Source organism: Nyctereutes procyonoides, unplaced genomic scaffold (assembly GCF_905146905.1).
Source record: "Nyctereutes procyonoides isolate TBG_1078 unplaced genomic scaffold, NYPRO_anot_genome, whole genome shotgun sequence".
In the NCBI taxonomy this organism is placed as follows: domain Eukaryota; kingdom Metazoa; phylum Chordata; class Mammalia; order Carnivora; family Canidae; genus Nyctereutes; species Nyctereutes procyonoides.
The window spans coordinates 50464528-50483104 of record NW_026575133.1 but is presented as its reverse complement, the minus strand read 5'-3'; the positions used below and the strand labels follow the sequence as shown (position 1 = coordinate 50483104).

At 52.0% G+C, this 18577-nt stretch overlaps 1 protein-coding gene across 3 annotated transcripts in view; it reads left to right on the top strand.

The window, feature by feature from the left end:
* BIN3 (bridging integrator 3) overlaps positions 1–18577 on the top strand; it is a 44857-nt gene that overhangs the window by 18679 nt on the left and 7601 nt on the right. For all 3 annotated transcript variants that reach the window (XM_055300330.1, XM_055300331.1, XM_055300329.1), the window contains exons 2-6: positions 5024–5072; positions 11987–12027; positions 12442–12503; positions 15500–15636; positions 16128–16168. In XM_055300330.1, the coding sequence (XP_055156305.1) occupies positions 5024–5072; positions 11987–12027; positions 12442–12503; positions 15500–15636; positions 16128–16168 (330 nt within the window). The remainder of the gene's footprint in view (positions 1–5023; positions 5073–11986; positions 12028–12441; positions 12504–15499; positions 15637–16127; positions 16169–18577) is intronic.

Genomic DNA, 18577 nt, shown 5'->3' with positions numbered 1-18577 from the left:
AAATCTGTTGGCCGCTGCCACGTGTAGGAAGGAAAAGAAATCACATTATTGTCCTAATAGTTTACTTAGTATTGATCTAACCAAATCACATAACTATTTCGAGAAGAAGAAGAGATGCAGATGTGCCTCTGTGTAGTGGGGGTGGAGGCCTAGAAAAGGTTGGTTTGTTAAATCTTCCTCTTCCAAAATAAAAAGGCAGGAGCTAGTGCCGAAAACATAACAAGAAATAGCAATAGAAGCATTTTTATTTAGAGATGCAAGGGCACATGCCAAAAAAACCAGTGGAGTTGAAAGCGCTTGTCTTGGGCAAGTGAGACAAGGGTGGGGAAGGGAGGATAGAACCGAATGTTTCACTTAACAAACCTTAATGTCTTATTAAACTATGCCCACGTAGAACTCTGATGAAAGCAAACTTAGATTAATAAAAGGAAACCAATAAAATAAATTTAGGTGAATTTTTATATATTGGGGTGGAGAGGGCAGTTCTTTCTCACTAAGACACCTAAAGAAGACATCATAAAAAAGATTTGGTAGGGATCCCTGGGTGGCGCAGCGGTTTGGCGCCTGCCTTTGGCCCAGGGCGCGATCCTGGAGACCTGGGATCGAATCCCACGTCGGGCTCCCGGTGCATGGAGCCTGCTTCTCCCTCTGCCTATGTGTCTGCCTCTCTCTCTCTCTCTGTGTGACTATCATAAATAAATAAAAAAAAATTAAAAAAATAAAAATAAATTAAAAAAAAAAGATTTGGTAGATTTGACTTCATACCGATTGGAAGCTTCTGTACATTAAACACATATGTACAGGGGATCCCTGGGTGGCTCAGCGGTTTAGCACCTGCCTTTGGTCCAGGGCGTGATCCTGGAGTCCCGGGATCAAGTCCCACATCGGGCTCCCTGCATGGAGCCTGCTTCTCCCTCTGCCTGTCTCTCTCTCTCTCTCTCTCTCTCTCTCTCTGTGTGTGTGTGTGTGTCTCATGAATAAATAAATAAAATCTTTAAAAAATAAAAAAAAATAAACACATATGTACAGAAGGGAAGGGCAAACACTAAGCCAGAAAAAGAAAAAAAAAATCCTGATAAACAGGCCAAAGGGCTAGTGGTAAAATGTAAACCATCTCAATCTTTTAAAAAATGTAAACTGTCTCAATCTGCCTCTAGGGTGATTTGGCAAATGTATCAAAGTCTTGGACATGTATATATCCTTTGACCTAGCGATTCCAATTCTAAGAATTTAGCCTATGTGACTAGTTCTTGATGTACACAAAGATTTAGCTATTAGAGTTTTTTATAATAGAAGAAAAATTTGAGACAGTTGAAATGACAACCAGTAAGTGATGTGGGACACAAAAATAAAATGGTGAATGAAGTACTAGGTAGCCTCATACAAGTTAGCCTGGTGACAAACCACATACTGGCATATAAAAGCCCTTATGAGGGGGATCCCTGGATGGCTCAGCGGTTTAGCGCCTGCCTTTGGGGCCTGGGTGTGATCCTGGAGACCCGGGATCGAGACCTGGGATCGAGTCCCACATCAGGCTCCCTGCATGGAGCCTGCTTCTTCCTCTGCCTGTGTCTCTGCCTCTCTCTCTCTCTCTCTCTCTCTCTCTGTCTCTCATGAATAAATAAGTAAATAATCTTTAAAAAAAACAAAAAGCCCTCATGATATGTTTCCTTTATTCTTTAAAAGTTATGTAAATAGGGGATCCCTGGATGGCTCAGCGGTTTAGCGCCTGCCTTTGGCCCGGGTGTGATCCTGGAGTCCCGGGATCGAGTCCTGCGTCGGGCTCCCGGCATGGAGTCTGCTTCTCCCTCTGCCTGTGTCTCTGCCTCTCTTTCTCTCTCTCTGTGTGTCTATCATGAACAAATAAATAAATCTTAAAAAAAAGTTATGTAAATAGGCATATATACCCATGTACATATATGTACACACAGATTCAGGGTGTTGCTGTTTATTTTTCTGTGTGTGTGTGTGTGTGTGTGTGTGTTTGTATTTTTCCATGTTTTCCAAGTGTTTGACACTGATCAGGTGTTATTTTTGTAGTCAAGGAAAAAACAAGGGATTTTTTTAGTTTATTTGAAAAATATGGAAAGTGCAAAGAGGAAAACAGTAATCACACACCACCCCAAATTAACCGCTACTAACATTTGGCATATTTGCTTCAGATTCTCTTCTTTCGCAAACTTTTAAAATATAATTAATACCAAAACATTAGCCTTGGTTATCTTTAGATATGAGATTGTGAGCTGTGTTTTGGGTTTTTCTCCTTCTTTTCCTTACCTTTCTCTCTCTCTCTCTCTTCCTCCCCCCCCCCATACTTTTCTGTATTTCCCAAGTTTTCTCTGATGATTGTATTTTACTTTTTAAAGGCATAAACTTCAATTAACTATAAAAGGTAGACTATTTTTAAATACCAAATAAAGTCTTAGGTATTTAGAAGAAGGTAAGCAAGATTTTGGACTAGAGAACAGCTTTGATCAAGCTGGGAAAAGGAAAGGCATCCCACCCCATGGATGGGGTGGCCATAGGTCCCAGTTGCCCTGGATGGTCCAAGTTTTATACCTGTCGTCCTGATGACATTTTGCACTCAGTTGACATGGTACATATAACCTGTCATTTGTGCAGAAGGAGCTGTGTTTGCACAGCCCCTTTCCTCCTAACAACACTGTTCTCTTCATTTCTTGTGTTTCCAGTCTTTTAAAGAACAATGAGCCCCTTTGAAATTCCATGGTGTTTTAAGGTTAGGTATTTTGATCAAATGATTTTTCTTACTTGCTTCAAATAAATATAACAAATTCATGTGAAAGAGTAGTAAACCATGAATAGCAGAGAGAGAAGTGGATTGTTTACTCCTGGTTTGGTTGTGAAGGAGCAGAATGACCCTGGGCTAGTCATTGGACCTCTCCAGATTGGCTTTCTCATCTACAAAATGAGAGGGTTGAACTGGAACAATTTCTATGGTAACTTGCAATTCTAAAAATACTGTGATTCCAAATTAAGATTTAGAGAGGCTGTGGCACCACAAGTAATGGCATCTAAGTTCCTAATTTCTTTGTAGCTAGTCTGTAGTATTAGACTCCAAGTCAGAATCATTTTGAAGACCACTCAGAATTCTGTAGAATTCTCATCCAGCTCCTGTGTTCCTGCAATGAAGATTCAGTTTAGAATTCAAGTTTTATTAGATGGGCTGAAGGGACCCTCTATTCCATCTCCTTTGTCTTAGAGTTTAAGAAACTGAGTTCCAAAGAGATCGTGATTTGTCCACTACACAAAACTAGTCAGAGACGGAGACAGGCTTTCTGATTCCCAGGCTAGAGCTTGTTAAACCGCAACATGCTTCACACAGAACAGAGTCCATCTTTTCTCAATGCCACTAGGGCCTCATTTGCACTGTCACCAAAATGGTCCTTGAGGGCAGTTGTTTGCTGTACAAAACCATTGTGTCAATCAACTCCAGTCCCTAATTTTGGGAAGAATAACTGGGGGCACGAGGAGGGAACTACAGAGCTTAGCTCCCCTAACCTCTGTTCTTCAGATCTGAAGAAGGGAAAGAGCAATTTCGCCTTTTCTCTCCTTTTCAGTTCCAGAGCTTACCTTTCCCCCCTGCTAATTATATAGCCACTGATTATTTGTTTACAGAAGCCACGTGAATCAGCCAGCCCCCAAAGGGTTAATGCTCCTAAATTACCAGGCTGGGTTAACAATAAACAGGATGTCCTCCAGAAATTAAATTTAAACCACTGTGACTCAGGCTGGCCCATCCTCTCAACCGGATCGTTGTCTGGGGTTATTATCCGTGGTTAATTATACCATTGGGTTTAGCAACAGCGTTGGTCAGTTTGGGCCAAGAGAAAGCAGGCTTGGGCAGAAGGGGGTGCAGAGGGAAGGGGCGGTGGATGGGTGGGTGCGGCAGTGGAAGCGGGAGGTTTGAATGGGAGGGACTCTGGCTCCAGGGCGTGCCCTGAGTGCTACAGGGAATAGGAGTAGGAGTGGCATTGTCCCCTCAGTGTTGTGGTGTCCCCTAAGTTGATCCCAGGGGGGCTTAACACACTTTTAGCTTGAGGGCCTCCCGGAGCCTCTGCTTCTCCAGCAGTTGGCACCCTGGTGTTTGCTTCTGGCCAGGCCACACTTCTCAGAATTGTAGAATCAGAATTTTCAGTGCCTCCAGGAAGCTCTGAATTATCCAGTTTAACCCTGTCCTTTCACAGAGCAGGAGATGGGTCCCAGGGCAGTCATTACCTGCTGAAGGGCAGCCGGCTCCTCAGAGGTGGAGGCGGCAGTGGGGCTGGTGCCTTGGTTTAGAGCCTAGACCTTGACCTTCCTTCTTTTAGGCCAACCTGTCGACCGTTTCCAATTGGGGAACCCGAGGTGCAAGAGCTTCCTAGCAAGTTGAGGACAAACTTGGGCTCGGTTCAGATTCCTCTCTAAGTTAGCCACCTTTCAATTTTGTCACTTCTTACTGGAAATAACCCAGCCTGGTTGGTTCTTCACGCCCCAATAGTTTGCTGTCTCCAGCCACATAGGAAGGAGGCTGTGTAGGGCTACTGTTCGTCCCTCTAGAAAGAAGTAGTGAAGCACCTAATACAGACGATAAGTGGTTCTTGTGGTGTTTTTTTAAATGCTTGTTTTCAAAGATGACAGCTACCTAGGCAAGCCTGTGATTTCTGACTTCACAGCCCCTCAGGACAGACTTACAGTGACCTGTTAGTGAAATGGCATCTCTGCTTTCCCACCTTCACTTCTGCAGTGTGTCTCAACACCAGAGTCTTGGTAGGAAAGATGGTCTGGGGCAGAAGGCTGCACCCAGGACTTCCAGCTGACACTGTCCATGGAAAGATCACTTTCCAGAGCCCAGCCTGGCTTCCGATGGCCTGAGACCCACGGGGCATGTGGCATGAGTGCTGAGGAGCAAGCCATGGCTGCTCTTTGCCTTCCTGGGGAATAGCAGCCTAGACTTCATCAATTATTTCCAGCCACATCCTTTCCCGCATCTCCTAAAAGCCCCCTTTGTCTCTTTCTCTCATAGGATTCCTTTCAAGATTGGGCAGCCCAAGAAACAGATTGTCCCCAAAACAGTGAGTAACCCAATTCTTTCATTTTAAGACTCTGTCTCACGTGGCCTTTGCAGAGAACCAGAACTTTGACTCAGCACATCGTGGCACTGGGAGGGCAGACCCTGGGCTGCCTTCTTCCCAGCCGCGTCACTCTAGAGCCTCACCTAGACTGGGACTTGCAAGGGGCCTCCTAGCCTGGGACATTTTCCTGCCGCAGATCAGCCTGGGCTTGTCCCCATCGTCCTCAGGCAGGTTGAGGAAGTAGGTGATGGGTGAGGAGAAATCCATTGCTTCTGAATGGCCCAGCTCTGCGATCTGGCATGACATCTGCACTTTCCTAAGAGGGCTCCTGAAACATAGGCCCCCACTGAAGACATGTCCCAGGCCTTTATCTCCAGCCACCTCGGGCTGCATGAAGACCAAGACGCTTCTCCAGGGGGGTCCTTTTCTCTCCACTGCCAAAGGCATGTTGGCCAGGACCCAGAGTCAGTGGGAGGGCATGACTGAATCCTGCCCCCTTGAAAGCCCACAGTGTTTATCCCTATTTTATCTCCAGAATGGGAGAGGAATCATAGATTCTTAGAAAGTTAGAAATGGAAGCCCTTTCAGATCATCTAGTCCAACTGACAAGAAAACCCAAGCCCAAGGAGTCACAGTGACTTCCTAAGGTTGTTAAAAAAAAAGACGAATACTGACAGAGCTGAAATTGGAACCCGAGTTAGAGCTTCTGTTCAATACACATTCCAGTTCTTTGTGCTACCTCACTCAGGTTGTGATGGTCTCCCTAGGTTTGGGAATTCTGGTAAAGAATGACGTCTTGAACACCCCCCCAAACCACCCTCCAAAAACCTAAGCAGGCTCTTGGTTTTACTGTGGGGAACCGTAACTGCACAGCGCCTCTCATCGTGACAGTTGCAGGAAGTGAGTGCTGTCAGCCTGGTAGACGTCCTGATGGTCCTCCTTGTCTTAACAACCTCGGCCCTCCTTGGCTCCAGCCTCAGAGCTACAGGAAAGATAACTGCTTCAGTTTGGCAAGAAGGGAAGTTCAGCACACATTTGACCAATGGCTTAGTCTTTGGAAAATCCAAAGTCAGGCCACTTAAAAGGAAATGGGCCTGCATTTCTCTTTCCAGTGAAGGCAGGCCGGGGACAGCCTGAGAGTTTACCTCCCATGCAGAGGCTGACCATCTGTGGAGGCTCTCAGCTGAAGCGCCGAGAATTTGGGCGTGCAAGTGTTGGGCTCTAGCCGGCTACAGGAAGTAGGAAGGTGTGGCTTGGAGTCTCCAGAGTTTAATCCAGGGCAGATCTGAAAGGGAAGTGGTTTTGAGAAGGGTCCTTTATTCCCAACACTCACTACCAAAAAACAAACAGACAAACAGAAAACTCTCCCAACACCCTTACCTTTGTGGAGATAGTCGTCGTTCTCCACAGAAAAGTCAGTTTCTGGCTTCCTTACAGGAGTTTTTTGACGGAAAGATCTCTGGGTCTTTTCCTCTGAGGAGTAGCAAGGACTCCCCAGAGAAAGGACAGAGATACAGTCCCAGCACCCTACAGACAGGCCCACGGCTGGGCCCCTGGCCTCTCTCTTCCCTCCCCACATGGCTCTTATTTGGGATAGAATCGCGGTCCTCTGACTTCCATAATCTGCTCCCCCGGACAGACTGGGCAGCAAGTAGTGGTTACAAAGAGGGATTTAGGAGGTTTCCTGCCTGGATTCCCACCGCTCTGCTGCATGCTGTGTGTGACCACGGGCAAGGCCCTCACCCCCTGAGCCTTGCTTCCCTTCTCCATAAGTGCGGATGAGCCTTGAACCTGTGCCATTGGTGTATTATAAGTCTTACATGAGCTCCTGCGTATGAAACACTTCACCCAGCGTCTGGCACATAGTGCGCCCCCAATAAATATTAACTACATGGTGGGAAGATAGTTGATTTGACTCTTAAACCACCAAGGACTCAGCCTGTCCCCAGGAGCCAGATCCCTAGTTCAGGGAAAGGGTAGGCGGGGCCTTTGATCTCTTACAAGGAATCAAAGCAGAGTTAGGGCTTTAGAAGAGAGTTATTTGCTCCCTCAACTCCCCAGAGGCACTGAAGTATAAGGAATGAGAGCCTGCCCCTTCGGTCTCATTCTCCGCCACCCCTCCTGGCCCCCACAACAGGCCGAGCCCAGGCAGCTGTCTCGGCGCCTCTGGCGGCTGCCCCTAAACAATGGTGACGCACTGCTGTTCTTGCCCAGGCACTGTCAGAAGGGGCCCAGATGTGGCTGCCTGCTGACTGGAAAGCCTGGTGCCCCTGTCATGGGAAGAAACACTCATGTTATCTTCAGGGAGTTTCAGGAGGTTTTTGGCTCAAGGCACCCAACTGTAAGACACAAAGAAAGCATTGTGCATGTGCTCTCACTGTTTGTTCTCCTGTGCCCAGGTCATGAACACGAATTCCATTATTGTCAAGGTTCTGGCTGGAATAGCATGTTCTCTGCAGGGGCTGGCCATTGGGATGGAAGTGCAAGGACAGAAGGTCCCCCAACTCCAGGTCTGAACCTCCTGCTCAGTCCCCCTCCTGCTCTTGCAGTCCCATAAAGTAGCTGGAGCATCTTGGTGTGACAAGAAGTAGCTACTCCTCCCTCCATCACCTGCAAGGATGGAAGAGCTCTTGGAAGCAGATAGCCTGGGTCTTGCGGGTGAAGGAAAGCACACACTCAGAGTCATAGCTACGTAAGTTCTCCACAGCATCGAGGCAGAAGAGCATCCACCGTATCGAGCCTTCACTCGAGAAAGATTTTCGCTTGCAAAGTGGAGCATGTCTCAGCCTCGTTTAATCTCGTTGCAACATACCAAAGGGATAAAGGGAAGCTGCTCCCCCCACCAACACCTCTCAAAGAGAGGCTTCTTAGAGCACCTTGCATGCCCCTTGCCTCTGCTCTGATCTGACACAGCTTAACTCCATGGCTAAAGCCCCAGCCCTGCCTGCCGGCCTCCTTTTTCACGTCACCACGCATGGCCGTTTGGCTGGGAACTGGGCCCACTCACCCACTTAGAGACTGAGGCCTGCCCTGGGCCAGCCTGCCCCAAGGCGGTGGCGGTTGAGCAGTGAGCGCACAGTCTCACCCTTCCACCTGCAGTATTCGAGAACACAGGGAGCAGGCGACAGGGTGGTGCTCGAGTTCCCCTGTGCTAACCCCGCCAGCCTGGCCCAGCCGCCCCTGACCCTCTGACAGTCCTGCACATGTGTTTACACTCGCATTGTTGACTGGGGGCCAATCGCCTCTTTGGCAAAAGCATCAAGCGTTCAAAGATGTTCCGATCTTTTGTGTTTGGCTCTTCCCTTCAGAATGGATATACCTCGGACTGAGGCTCCAGTGTGTCTCTTTATTCCTTCAGCCATTGTCTGAGGGGCCAGAATCCTAGCTGTGTGGCCTTGGATCTTTCCCCAGGGGAAGAGAAAGATCTTGAGGCCAGGGAGCTGTAGAAACAACCCACACCTGGCTTCCAGAAGCAGAGGAGGGAAACGCTTATGAACATCGCAGGCACGATGAGCAGTGGCAGAAGGACCAAGCCCCACCCTGACATACTTCTGAGCTGCCAGTGTGAGACCTCGAGTTTCTCACCAACCAGAGTGATCCGGCCCAGTTGGAAACCCACAGTCGCTCACTCTGTGTGCAAGTCCAAGCAGTCCCAGCTGGGGGGACCAGGTGCTCTCTGACATCCCACACACACACACACGCATCAGCACACGTGGGGATTGCAAAAGAGAGTGCCGGGAGCCAAGGCTGGAGCTCCGGTGGGTCGGCAGGCGTTCCTTGAGCCTGCCTCCCCAGCAGCAGCACCGACTCCACGTTCTTGATCTTCAGGAAAGCTGGATTGTGACCAGCACCTCCTTAATCTTAGTTTCATTCTCTTGGGAAGAAAAGACTTTTCATATGTGAAGACTCTGCTCAGCAATCATGTCCTATGAAGTAAGAGGTGATGTGTCCTGTCAAGGGAGGCACTGGTACCATCCCCAGGCACAGGATCCAGGCTTAGGCAAAGACAAGGTTCATCCTAGCTATCAACCAGCCACATGCTATGCACTGCCTCGCCTCTCAGCCAAGGGGCTACAGTCCACTCTGCACCCCCAGACTGCCCTGGGCTTGGCACGGACTCCTGGGAATCCTCCAAGCAAGCCAGTGGGGCCCCATGCTACCCCCTTGCCTCATTGGCTACCGGAAATCTTCACAGGGAAAAGCTAAACAAAGTTTTCCCATGCTACAGGAAAGAAACTGAGACTCAGAATGTTAGGTAGTGTGCTGCACAGCTGGCGTCAGAGTTCATGTCTCATCCATCTCTGCTCTCTCCTGTCCCCGACCGTCCTCGGAGAAAGGGCTGGACTGCCTCTATGCCAGCTTGCTGGGCCTGGGCCAGGCACCCCCCTCCCCGCCCCCCAGAACAAAGCCACTACCTGTAGTCACGCCAGATGCTCTTCAGTCCTTGGCTGAGACTTTGATTCCTGCCCAGCTACACATCCCCTGGGACAGGTGGCACTTGAAGCTTTTACCAGGAATATATGCTTTAGTGAGAGCAAATTTTGAATTTCTCTAGAGCAGCTTTTGATGGGTCATAAGGAAGGCAGTGATGAAGATGTCCAGTTCCTGGAAACAGAGATGGAGGGTCTATAGAAAAGAGGGCAAAGACTGTGGGAGGAGGAGAAACCAGGGGTGAATTTTACCTCACACTTTTGTGCCAGATCCCAGATGCTGGGATCATAAAGTAAGGAAAGACCCTGGGTTCCTGCCTTTAAATTTTACAGTTCAGATGAGGAGGATGAGGTATGTCTGTGCAAGGGTGACACATGGTCATGCCCTGGGACCCTAGCTACTCAGGTTCTCTGCACCATTCCCACGGTGTCATGTCCACCATTTGGGTTACATGTGTGTGCCTGTGTGTGAATCTGTTTCATCTCTTCCACAAGGCCCCGCGTCTGTTGTATTCACCAGTGGATCCCTCACACCTGGCAGAGTAGATGGTCATAAGTGTTTGTGGGATTAATGACTGTCATTTTCTCTTTTTTTAAATTTTTTTTAAAGATTTTATTTATTTGACAGGAAGAGAGAGAGAACATAAGCAGGGGGAGGGGCAGAGGGAGAGGGAGAAGCAGGCTCCCCGCTGAGCAGGGAGCCCAACACAGGACTCAAACCCAGGCCCCTGGGATCATGATCTGAGCCAAAGGCAGACGCTTAACCAACTGAGCCACCCAGGCACCCCCCGGAATGTCATTTTCAAAGTGGGGGAGGGTGCCGAGCTCGAAGACTGAATTGTAGCCTTGCTTTGCCACTAACTAGCCCCTACGTCCTTCTGTCAATCACCTCCTACCTCCAGGCTTTGTTCTTCTCATTCATAACATGAAAAAATTAGCCCAAATCATGTTCTATGACTATGTTGAGTTTACCTCGGTACACATGAGGAGTATGGGGTCCATGGGGCTCCCAAAAGCTCCTTGGCTGGGCACCATGAAGGAAGGGTGTGCTGGGTAAAGAGCAGTGAGGCCGTGACACTTTGCACGATTTCGCACTCCATGAGCATCAGCCTGCCTGTTGTGAGCATGAGAATCAGTTCAGGGCTCTCACTGGCCGGAATCTTGGAGAGCAGCCAAGAAGGCACCTTTCTGAGATCATGACTTTAATTCATCAGCAAATACATTTTTCCCCTTTCACTAGAATGCTGGCTAAGAGCACAGGCCTTGGAGCCAGGCCACCCATGTCCAAATCCCAGCTGGGCCACTCACTAGTGGTGTGATCTTGTACAGTCTGTTTCACTGTGTCCTAGGGAGCTCCTGAGTACGGTGAGGCCCATAAGTACATCTGCCTTCTCCAGGTGTGCAGGAACAGCGGTCCCTAGAAGCGCGGGGTGAGCGCCCTGTGAGCGTTAGCTGCTTTTACTTGAGACCCTCAGCCCAGAGGCTCAGCAAGCCACCCCGGGGAGCTGGTACTGCCTCTGTGGAAGGGAAAGAGGAGAGGCCTCGGCCCCCTCCTTTCAGCTCTCAGAGGTTGTATAACTCACGGGCCACTCTCCCGAGAGACCATTGCCAGGGCCCTGGTTGATGGATGGGGAAATTCAGGCACTAGACGTGCAGATGACTTTCTTAATTTCTGATATGTGGGCAGCAGAATTGGGATCAAGACTCACACGCATCTGGGGATCCCTGGGTGACTCAGCGGTTTAGCGCCTGCCTTTGGCCCAGGGCGTGATCCTGGAGTCCCGGGATCGAGTCCCACGTCGGACTCCCGGCATGGAGCCTGCTTCTCCCTCCTCCTGTGTCTCTGCCTCTCTCTCTATCTCTATGTCTATCATAAATAAATAAATAAATCTTTAAAAAAAAAAAAAAGACTCACACACATCTGATGTAAATATTGCTGGCATCGGGGAAATGTGGTAACTCAATCCAGAATTTTAAGAGAGCCTTGCCTGAGTCAGTAGTAATAGTATGTGTGCTGGGTACAGCACACAGAGCTCAGACACAGGATCTTTCAAGATCCACCCGGAACCTCCTTGCAGGTGGCAGGCCCTGTGAGGAAACCAGGAGCTGAACGGGACCCACCTGCTTCCCCGCTGGGCTGCCTGAGTCTCGTCACATTCTGAGCACCTCACCTGAGGGGAGAGGGAGGAGAGGGAACCCAGCTGAGTGCCTCGCTCCCTGTGGCAGAGGAACAGAGCCACAATCCGCTGCTACTTGCCTGGCTGGTCCATCTGGGAGGGGAGGCTTTTGCCCTAAATCCAACACTTAATTAATTTGGGAACACAGGGATACTGTGTCGTTAACGATCTGCTGGTGCTTGTATGGGCTGGACCAAGTTGTTCTCCACAGCCGGGGGGAAGTCGTGCAAGGAGTTTCGGGAGGCTGGAAGATTTTTTCCAACGTGTTGTCATTTCTCTGATGATTGAGTTATCTCTTTGGTTACAGGTGGAGAGAGATTTTGAAAGAGAGTATGGAAAACTCCAGCAGTGAGTGTCAACCCCCAGAAGGATGAGGGAAGCGGGGAGGGAAGGGCAGGAGCCTTCCGCCAGGTCTCAATTTCTGCTGTGCCCCTTCTGGCACCGCCAGTGGTGGGCCTCTCCTCTGCCCCACTAGTACCCTGGGAGCTGAGGGCGGCTCAGTTCACAGCCTGCCGGAAGTTCTCTGCCAGCTGATGGCTGTGGGAGAGTCGTTAACTCATAGCCTTTGGGTGCCTGGCTTCACGCAGAGCTGGTGGTGGCCCTGCGGTCAGTGGGAAAAATCCCCGCAGAGTTAGGGGCCCCTTCTTCTCCTGGAAGGCATTCCAGAGTGTCAGGTTGGCCTTAACTCAGGTGGATGGGAAGGAAGGGGGTTGAAGCAGGCTGGTGGTGCCAGGTGCCTGAGCCTGTGCCCCTGCCTTGCAGGCTGGAGGAGCAGACCAGGAGGCTGCAGAAGGACATGAAGAAGAGCACCGATGCTGACCTGGGTAGGTGGCGGATCCCCAGGCCTGGCTGGGAGGGGCGGGGGGCACACAGGGTGGGCCTCCGGCCCTCCATCACTTAGCACTGGCTCCTGTGGTCTGTGCACAGAGCCCCCTACCACTGCTCACCCAGAGGCTGCAGGTGGGTCTGAACACAATTGCCACGGCGTCTCCATACTGTGTGCACAGCGAGCCGAGGGTCTGATTTCGGAGCCCATCTGTCACTTGTTTTGTGGGTAGCTGCACTTACCTGGGTGGCATCTTTATCATTTGCCACTGCCTTTCTAGCACAGGAGAGGCTGCAGCCTACTGCTTCCTTTCCTCGGTGCTTCTCCAGACCACTGTACTGTCCAAGCACAAATGAAGGGAAGGTAGTGTTTTTATTGTGAGCAGCTTTGGAAGCAGTGGAGTGTCAGGGGTCCATGAAGTGGAGGGCGTGGTTGTCCAACAAAGAAATGGGGCGGGGCAGGGAGCAGTGCCCTGGAGCCCAGAGTCAGAAGCAGAGTCTGGGCAGGAAAGGCCCTCCTGAAACAGCGGCACCCCAGCCCAGCCCAAGGCCTGAGCCCCACCCCAGACAGTGTGTCAGAGTCTCCGGAAGGCCCACCCCAGACAGTGCCACTGCAGCTGCTCCAGGGACCCCATTTGGAGAACCACTGCTCCAAACAGTTGAGGGGAATCAAGTTTCCTGCTCTTGGAATCTAGTCCGCTCCCTGGACAAGATCTAATGTCCCATTCCATGTGCCCAAACCAGATCACCTGCATGTGACCAGTCCTGGTTGACCCTTACATTCTGAGGTTGCATTGCGGTTCCAGAGACCCATGTGGTGTCTAGACCCCTGCTTTCTTTAAGGTTCAAAGACAACCAGCCTTCCAGTTTGCATTAGGCTGGCCACACAGTCCCAATGCCTGAGGGTGGGGGCCCAGCGGTCCTTGGATGTGCTCACAGAGGCGGCTGAGGACTCCCAGGGGGCGGGGGTGAATTCCGTGCTATTAATGGACTTCAGATGGTTCAAACAAAGAACCCCCCCCACCAACGAAGGCATGAAGTGTGAAGGCTTTAGAAAAGAAAAGGAAAGTTGAGAAGAAAGTCTCCCCCCGACTTTTCAGGGATTTTTCCCAAAATATTAAAAAAAATTTAGAAGAAATTTTTCAGACATTTCCAGTTTAGTCCAAGTTTTTATCCTTTCATGACACTGTCTTGAGACCATTTCATAATCCAGGCAGGTGACGTTTGCTCCTTGGCCTGCAAAGTCACCTTGCAGATTTGAAAGAGGGGTTTTTTTGCTCCACTGCTTTGACATTTCTGGGAAGTTTACATTTCCAGGGTTCTCCTGTGTTTGGCCTGTTTGCTGGGTGACTGCAGCAAGCTCCCAGTTTCGAGAGGAAGCCAGGACAGGGTTCTGCCCAGGCCAGTCACCCACCTTGGGCCTCTTTGCTGGCCTGTGGAGGGGCCCAAGTGACGAGGGGCCTCTAGGTGGGTTTCTGTCTCTCCCCTTCCCCCCCAGCGGGCTAAGGCTGGGCTTAGGGCTGCTCCCTCCTCGTATACAGTGGCCAGGCAAGGCCACATCTGTCATGAAGCGGAGTGGCCCTGATTTCGTAAATTCAGAGATTTTTTTCACGTTGAATAACACCTCTGAAATCTAGACACCGTAACACTTAATGGTGTTTAGTTGGCAGCATTTTTGTCCTTCATTGGTTCGTATGGTAACGATGTCTTACAGTTGCTGGCATCTTAAATCCAATGGTGTAAGATAATAAATACATTCAGAAGCTTGTTTTCCCCTGAGACCCTGGATTTGGCACAGACCCTGTGGAACAAGCATGACCCTTCTCCTGTCTCTCTTTCGGCACCTGGAGACTTCGTTTTTTTCTCCAGAGCTGCCACTAGAGCTCCATCCTGCCTCGGAGCTGCCATGGGATTTCCAGACTCCCCTTATGTCAAACAGGGTCAGAACACGTGAACAAGGCTACAGCAGGGCAGTGGTCTCTATCCATGTGGAAGCAGTCTCAGGAGCCTTGAACACCATAAGCCAACACCCCGGCAGAGAGGCAGGTACCCAGAGGCTAGGCCTGGCCCGGCACTCGCAGTTGGCTGGCCTTGAGGGAGTTAGAAGTTCCTCTGAGCCTAACGTGCCTCATCTGTAAAGTGGAGCCAAACATGACTCCTGGGTTATTGGAGCCCCGAATAAAACAGTGGGGGCATGGGAACCTGTTGGCAGCTATGTAGTTCTTGGCTTGTACAAGTTTTTAAGTCTCCATTGTCTGTGAACAGAAGTCTCAAGGGGCAGGAAGAGACTGCAGAAGGGCCATGGTTCTGGAAGATCTCCGGGGAAAAAGGGTTTCTGAATGTATGTCTTACTGCTGTGTGGCACTGAAGCCTGGGGTGGTCTGAACACATCAAACCTGCCCTTGTTGTGTCGATAAGATGATATCGGAAGCAGGCCACCCCCATTCTGTAGGTATATCTGTGGTGGAGCTGAGTAATGACAGCAGAAACCAAGCAGCCCCGAAAGCCTAACCTCTCCATTTCTAGCCCTTTACACTGTTTGCCGGCCCTGGTGTGGAAGGCTGTTACTCTTGTCCGTGAGGGAGTCCCAAACCAAGCTTCACCTCCAAACTGCCCAGAGAGTGTCTTTAGAATGCACGTTCCTGGATTCCAGACTTACCGAATTAGAATCTGTACAGCTAGAAATAAGTTTGTTTTTTTAACAGCTTCCCACCCAAATGATTCTGTTAAAATCTCGAGTTCAGAAAATTAAGTCATCGCAAAAGGTAAAGCTACTCAAAAGAATGACCCAGAGCCGCATCAGATGGTCAGGAACAACCACCAGGTAGTAAGGACTCGTGACTCACGGCTCTGTGGTGCTTTGTAGTTTTATGGCCCATGGCCGGGGTGGAGGTCAGGGGGCAGCCCTTGGGCTGAAGGAGGACAGGGTCCTTCCTGATGACAAGGCCCTGAAGCCAATCCCCTCGTAGGTTCACGGAGCTTTGACTTCTTACAGCCATGTCCAAATCTGCTGTGAAGATATCCTTGGACTTGCTCTCCAATCCCCTCTGCGAGCAAGACCAGGACTTCCTGAACATGGTGACAGCCCTAGACACGGCCATGAAGCGGATGGATGCCTTCAACCAGGAAAAGGCAAGTGGGGTTTTGCCCTCCCCCTTCTCGTGGCTTCTGCCCGGGTGGAGCTCCTGCAAGGGGTCCTCAGCAGGGACTTCTCAGCTGCCTCAGCCCTCGGAGACCCGTGTGTCCAAGCCCCATGAGCTCTTCTGTGGCTTCAGCACTGGAAGCTCCCCGTAGTTCACTCACAGTGCGACCCTGAGGGAGACAGGGGAGCCCCTCACACTTGCTGCATTGCCCTCCCGGCCTCCCCACTGAGCAGCCTGCAGACAGTGGCTGGGGGAGGAGAGCCCCAGAACGAGCACAGTTCTCCCTGTTGCCTCGCTCCCGCCACAGAGGTAGGGACGCCACGCCTCGCCTGTTCGCTCCTCCCCACAGTCTCGTCCCTGCCCAGGGCTTTCAGCATAACCCTGAGGCCCCCTTTCTCTTCTCAGGAATTTGGAGGCCCCTGTGTGAGAAAGTTTGACTCCCCCTCAGATTTGTTTTCATTGGGTATTTTCTTTTAACAGGTGAACCAGATTCAAAAGACCGTGATTGAACCCTTAAAAAAGTGAGTAAAGGTCATCCAGAGACCACAGGCCTCAGGGAACTGGGTTCGGGGCACTTATTGGAAAGGCAGGTCAGCTGCCCAATTGGCAACCAGATATCATCTCTAGCAGCCTGTCCGCAAACACGCCAGGGCTGACCAGAAGCTCAGCAGGAACGCTGGCTACATGACCTGTGGCCCTAGGGGTGCCACACCCGTGGCAGCTCCAAAGCTCCCGCTTGGCTGGGGCACACTCAGTGACAGTGGGGCATGTCTGAGCCACCACAGCAGGCGGCCTTTGCTCCAGTGGTCACTTCGCCACTCTCCCCTTTGTTCCCGACTGAGAAGCAGAGGCCGGGGGGCTGCCGAGTCAGGCGAGCGAGGTCTTGGCTGGCCCTGAGCGGGGCTGGGCAAGGCCTTTCATCTCGCCCGGCCGCACTGGGAGAGCAGCTGCCTGCCGCACTCAGCTTTTGAAATGTGGGGGTGGCTGCACATGGGGAAGGGCGCAGCCGCGGGGGCCTGCCCGGGAAGGTCCCCTCACTTGTGACCTGTCAGGGTCAGAAATTCTTCTGTAAGACTCATCTTCTCTCAGGCAGGCCCTGGGCAGTGATCAGACAGGCCTATTCCCTGAGTCCCTGGAGGGGGTGGGTTGGCGGCGGGCTGGGGGGGAACGGGGGGGGGGGGTCCAGGCAGGAGCCTTGCCTTGAAGCTCCCAGATCACTTCATCATCTTCCCTAGCCTCTCCCAAACTGACTCTGACCTAGAAAGGCTCCCGCTCCAGCCCGGCAGCTGCACTTTATTACCTCTTCTGTGGTGGTCCCTGGCAGCTGCCTCACCAGGCCTGGGTAATGAGGCTCTGCTAATTACCATTAGGCCTGGATCAGGGCCCGGAGGGAGACGAAGAGCGCAGCTTTTGGTCCTCCAGCCCCTGGCGTTGGGGTTATGGAGCTCTTCGTTCCCTGCTCAGGTCCAAGGGGTGGGGTTAGGGAAGGCTCCTTCTAAGCCGGGGCTCTCTGGCGGCTTGGCCACGGTGGGAAGGGATTTCACCCTGCACCCCACTCCTTCCCTGGCCCCTGCTCGGCCCCAGGTTGCAGGCTGCCAAGGAGGCTGGTGGCTGGTGGCTGGTGGCTTGAGATGTCAGCAGGAGCTCCATTGCTGGTGGCCTTCTGAGTGGGTCTCCGGGACTGAGGGTTTGCACCTGGGTGGGAAGGACCATGGGCAGAGCACACCCTGCCCCCCCGGGGTCCCTGGGGCTGCCGCAGAGGCTGCCATGGACACCCACAGCTGACAGAGCTAGGCAGGGGACACCAGCTCCGAGGACTAGGGGGACTGACTCCAATCTCTCCAATCTCGATTTCACAACCAAGGAGGCGGCCTTGAAATCTGATGCCTGGCTTCTAGAGCCAAATGGAGAGAAATCCCGGCTGCTTCCCACCCCAGCAGCCCACCACCTGCCAGGAAGGTGGGTGAGTGGCACAGGGGGCGGGCACCATCTCCGCAGCGGATCCGCTGACCTGCCTGAGCCCCCGGCCTGCCTGCCTGGTGGCTGGCTCCTCCGGCCCGTAGCCGACATGCGATCCCCCCCAACCACATAAAACCGCCACTGCCTGCTGCCGCCTCTTGCCAGGAGAGAAGCTCCCAGGGACCCCGGTACCGGAAACAGGAAACTGCAGCTTTCCTGTCCTCTGATGAAGAACATGGCCACATGGCCACCCCGCCGCCCCCAGCCTCCCCCCAGGGGGCTCGGCCTCTAATCCCCCATCTCTGGGCTGCGTTCACATGGTCGGATGGGGATGCTTTCAATTTCCCTTTCCTGGTGGGTGGAAGATCCCGGCTGTGTGGGCACAGATTGAGGAATGGCAGGCATTCCCCACCAGGGCCGGCTGCTCCCAGCCTACCTCCCAGCCGGCCTCTTCTCCCTCCGCCTTCCCCTCCTCCCTCTCCTGCCTCCTCACCCCACCATTAGCCCAGGGGAGGCAGTTTGGTTGAACCTTAGGACAGTCACCTGGGCAGAGCTCCAGCGATGGCCCGGTGTAGGCCCAGCCCTGTTCCCCCTTCTCCAGAGGGTAGACACAACACAGATTTGAGGAGCTTGTGGCCTAGTGCGGATGCTGCAGCAGTGCTCTGGGGAAGAAAGACCCGGATAATCCGTAACTGCCAAGGTGGTGCAGCTCAGTGGGTGCAGCAAGTGCCAGGTGGGCCAGCCTGTCCCAACCAGCCCACGGCCCTGGCCAGGCCCCACTCCTCTGAATCTGTTTCCCCATCTGGGAAGGGGAGGCCTGAACCCCGACCCTCCACCCGCCACCTGGAATGGTTTGGTCAGCGCTCAGGAGGAGGAGACAGAGGTGTCCATGGGCTGAAGTGGTGGGTTGAGCTGCCTCTGGAGGGTGGAGTCCACCCTGGGGCCCTGGCCCGGGGCCTCCCATGTTCCAC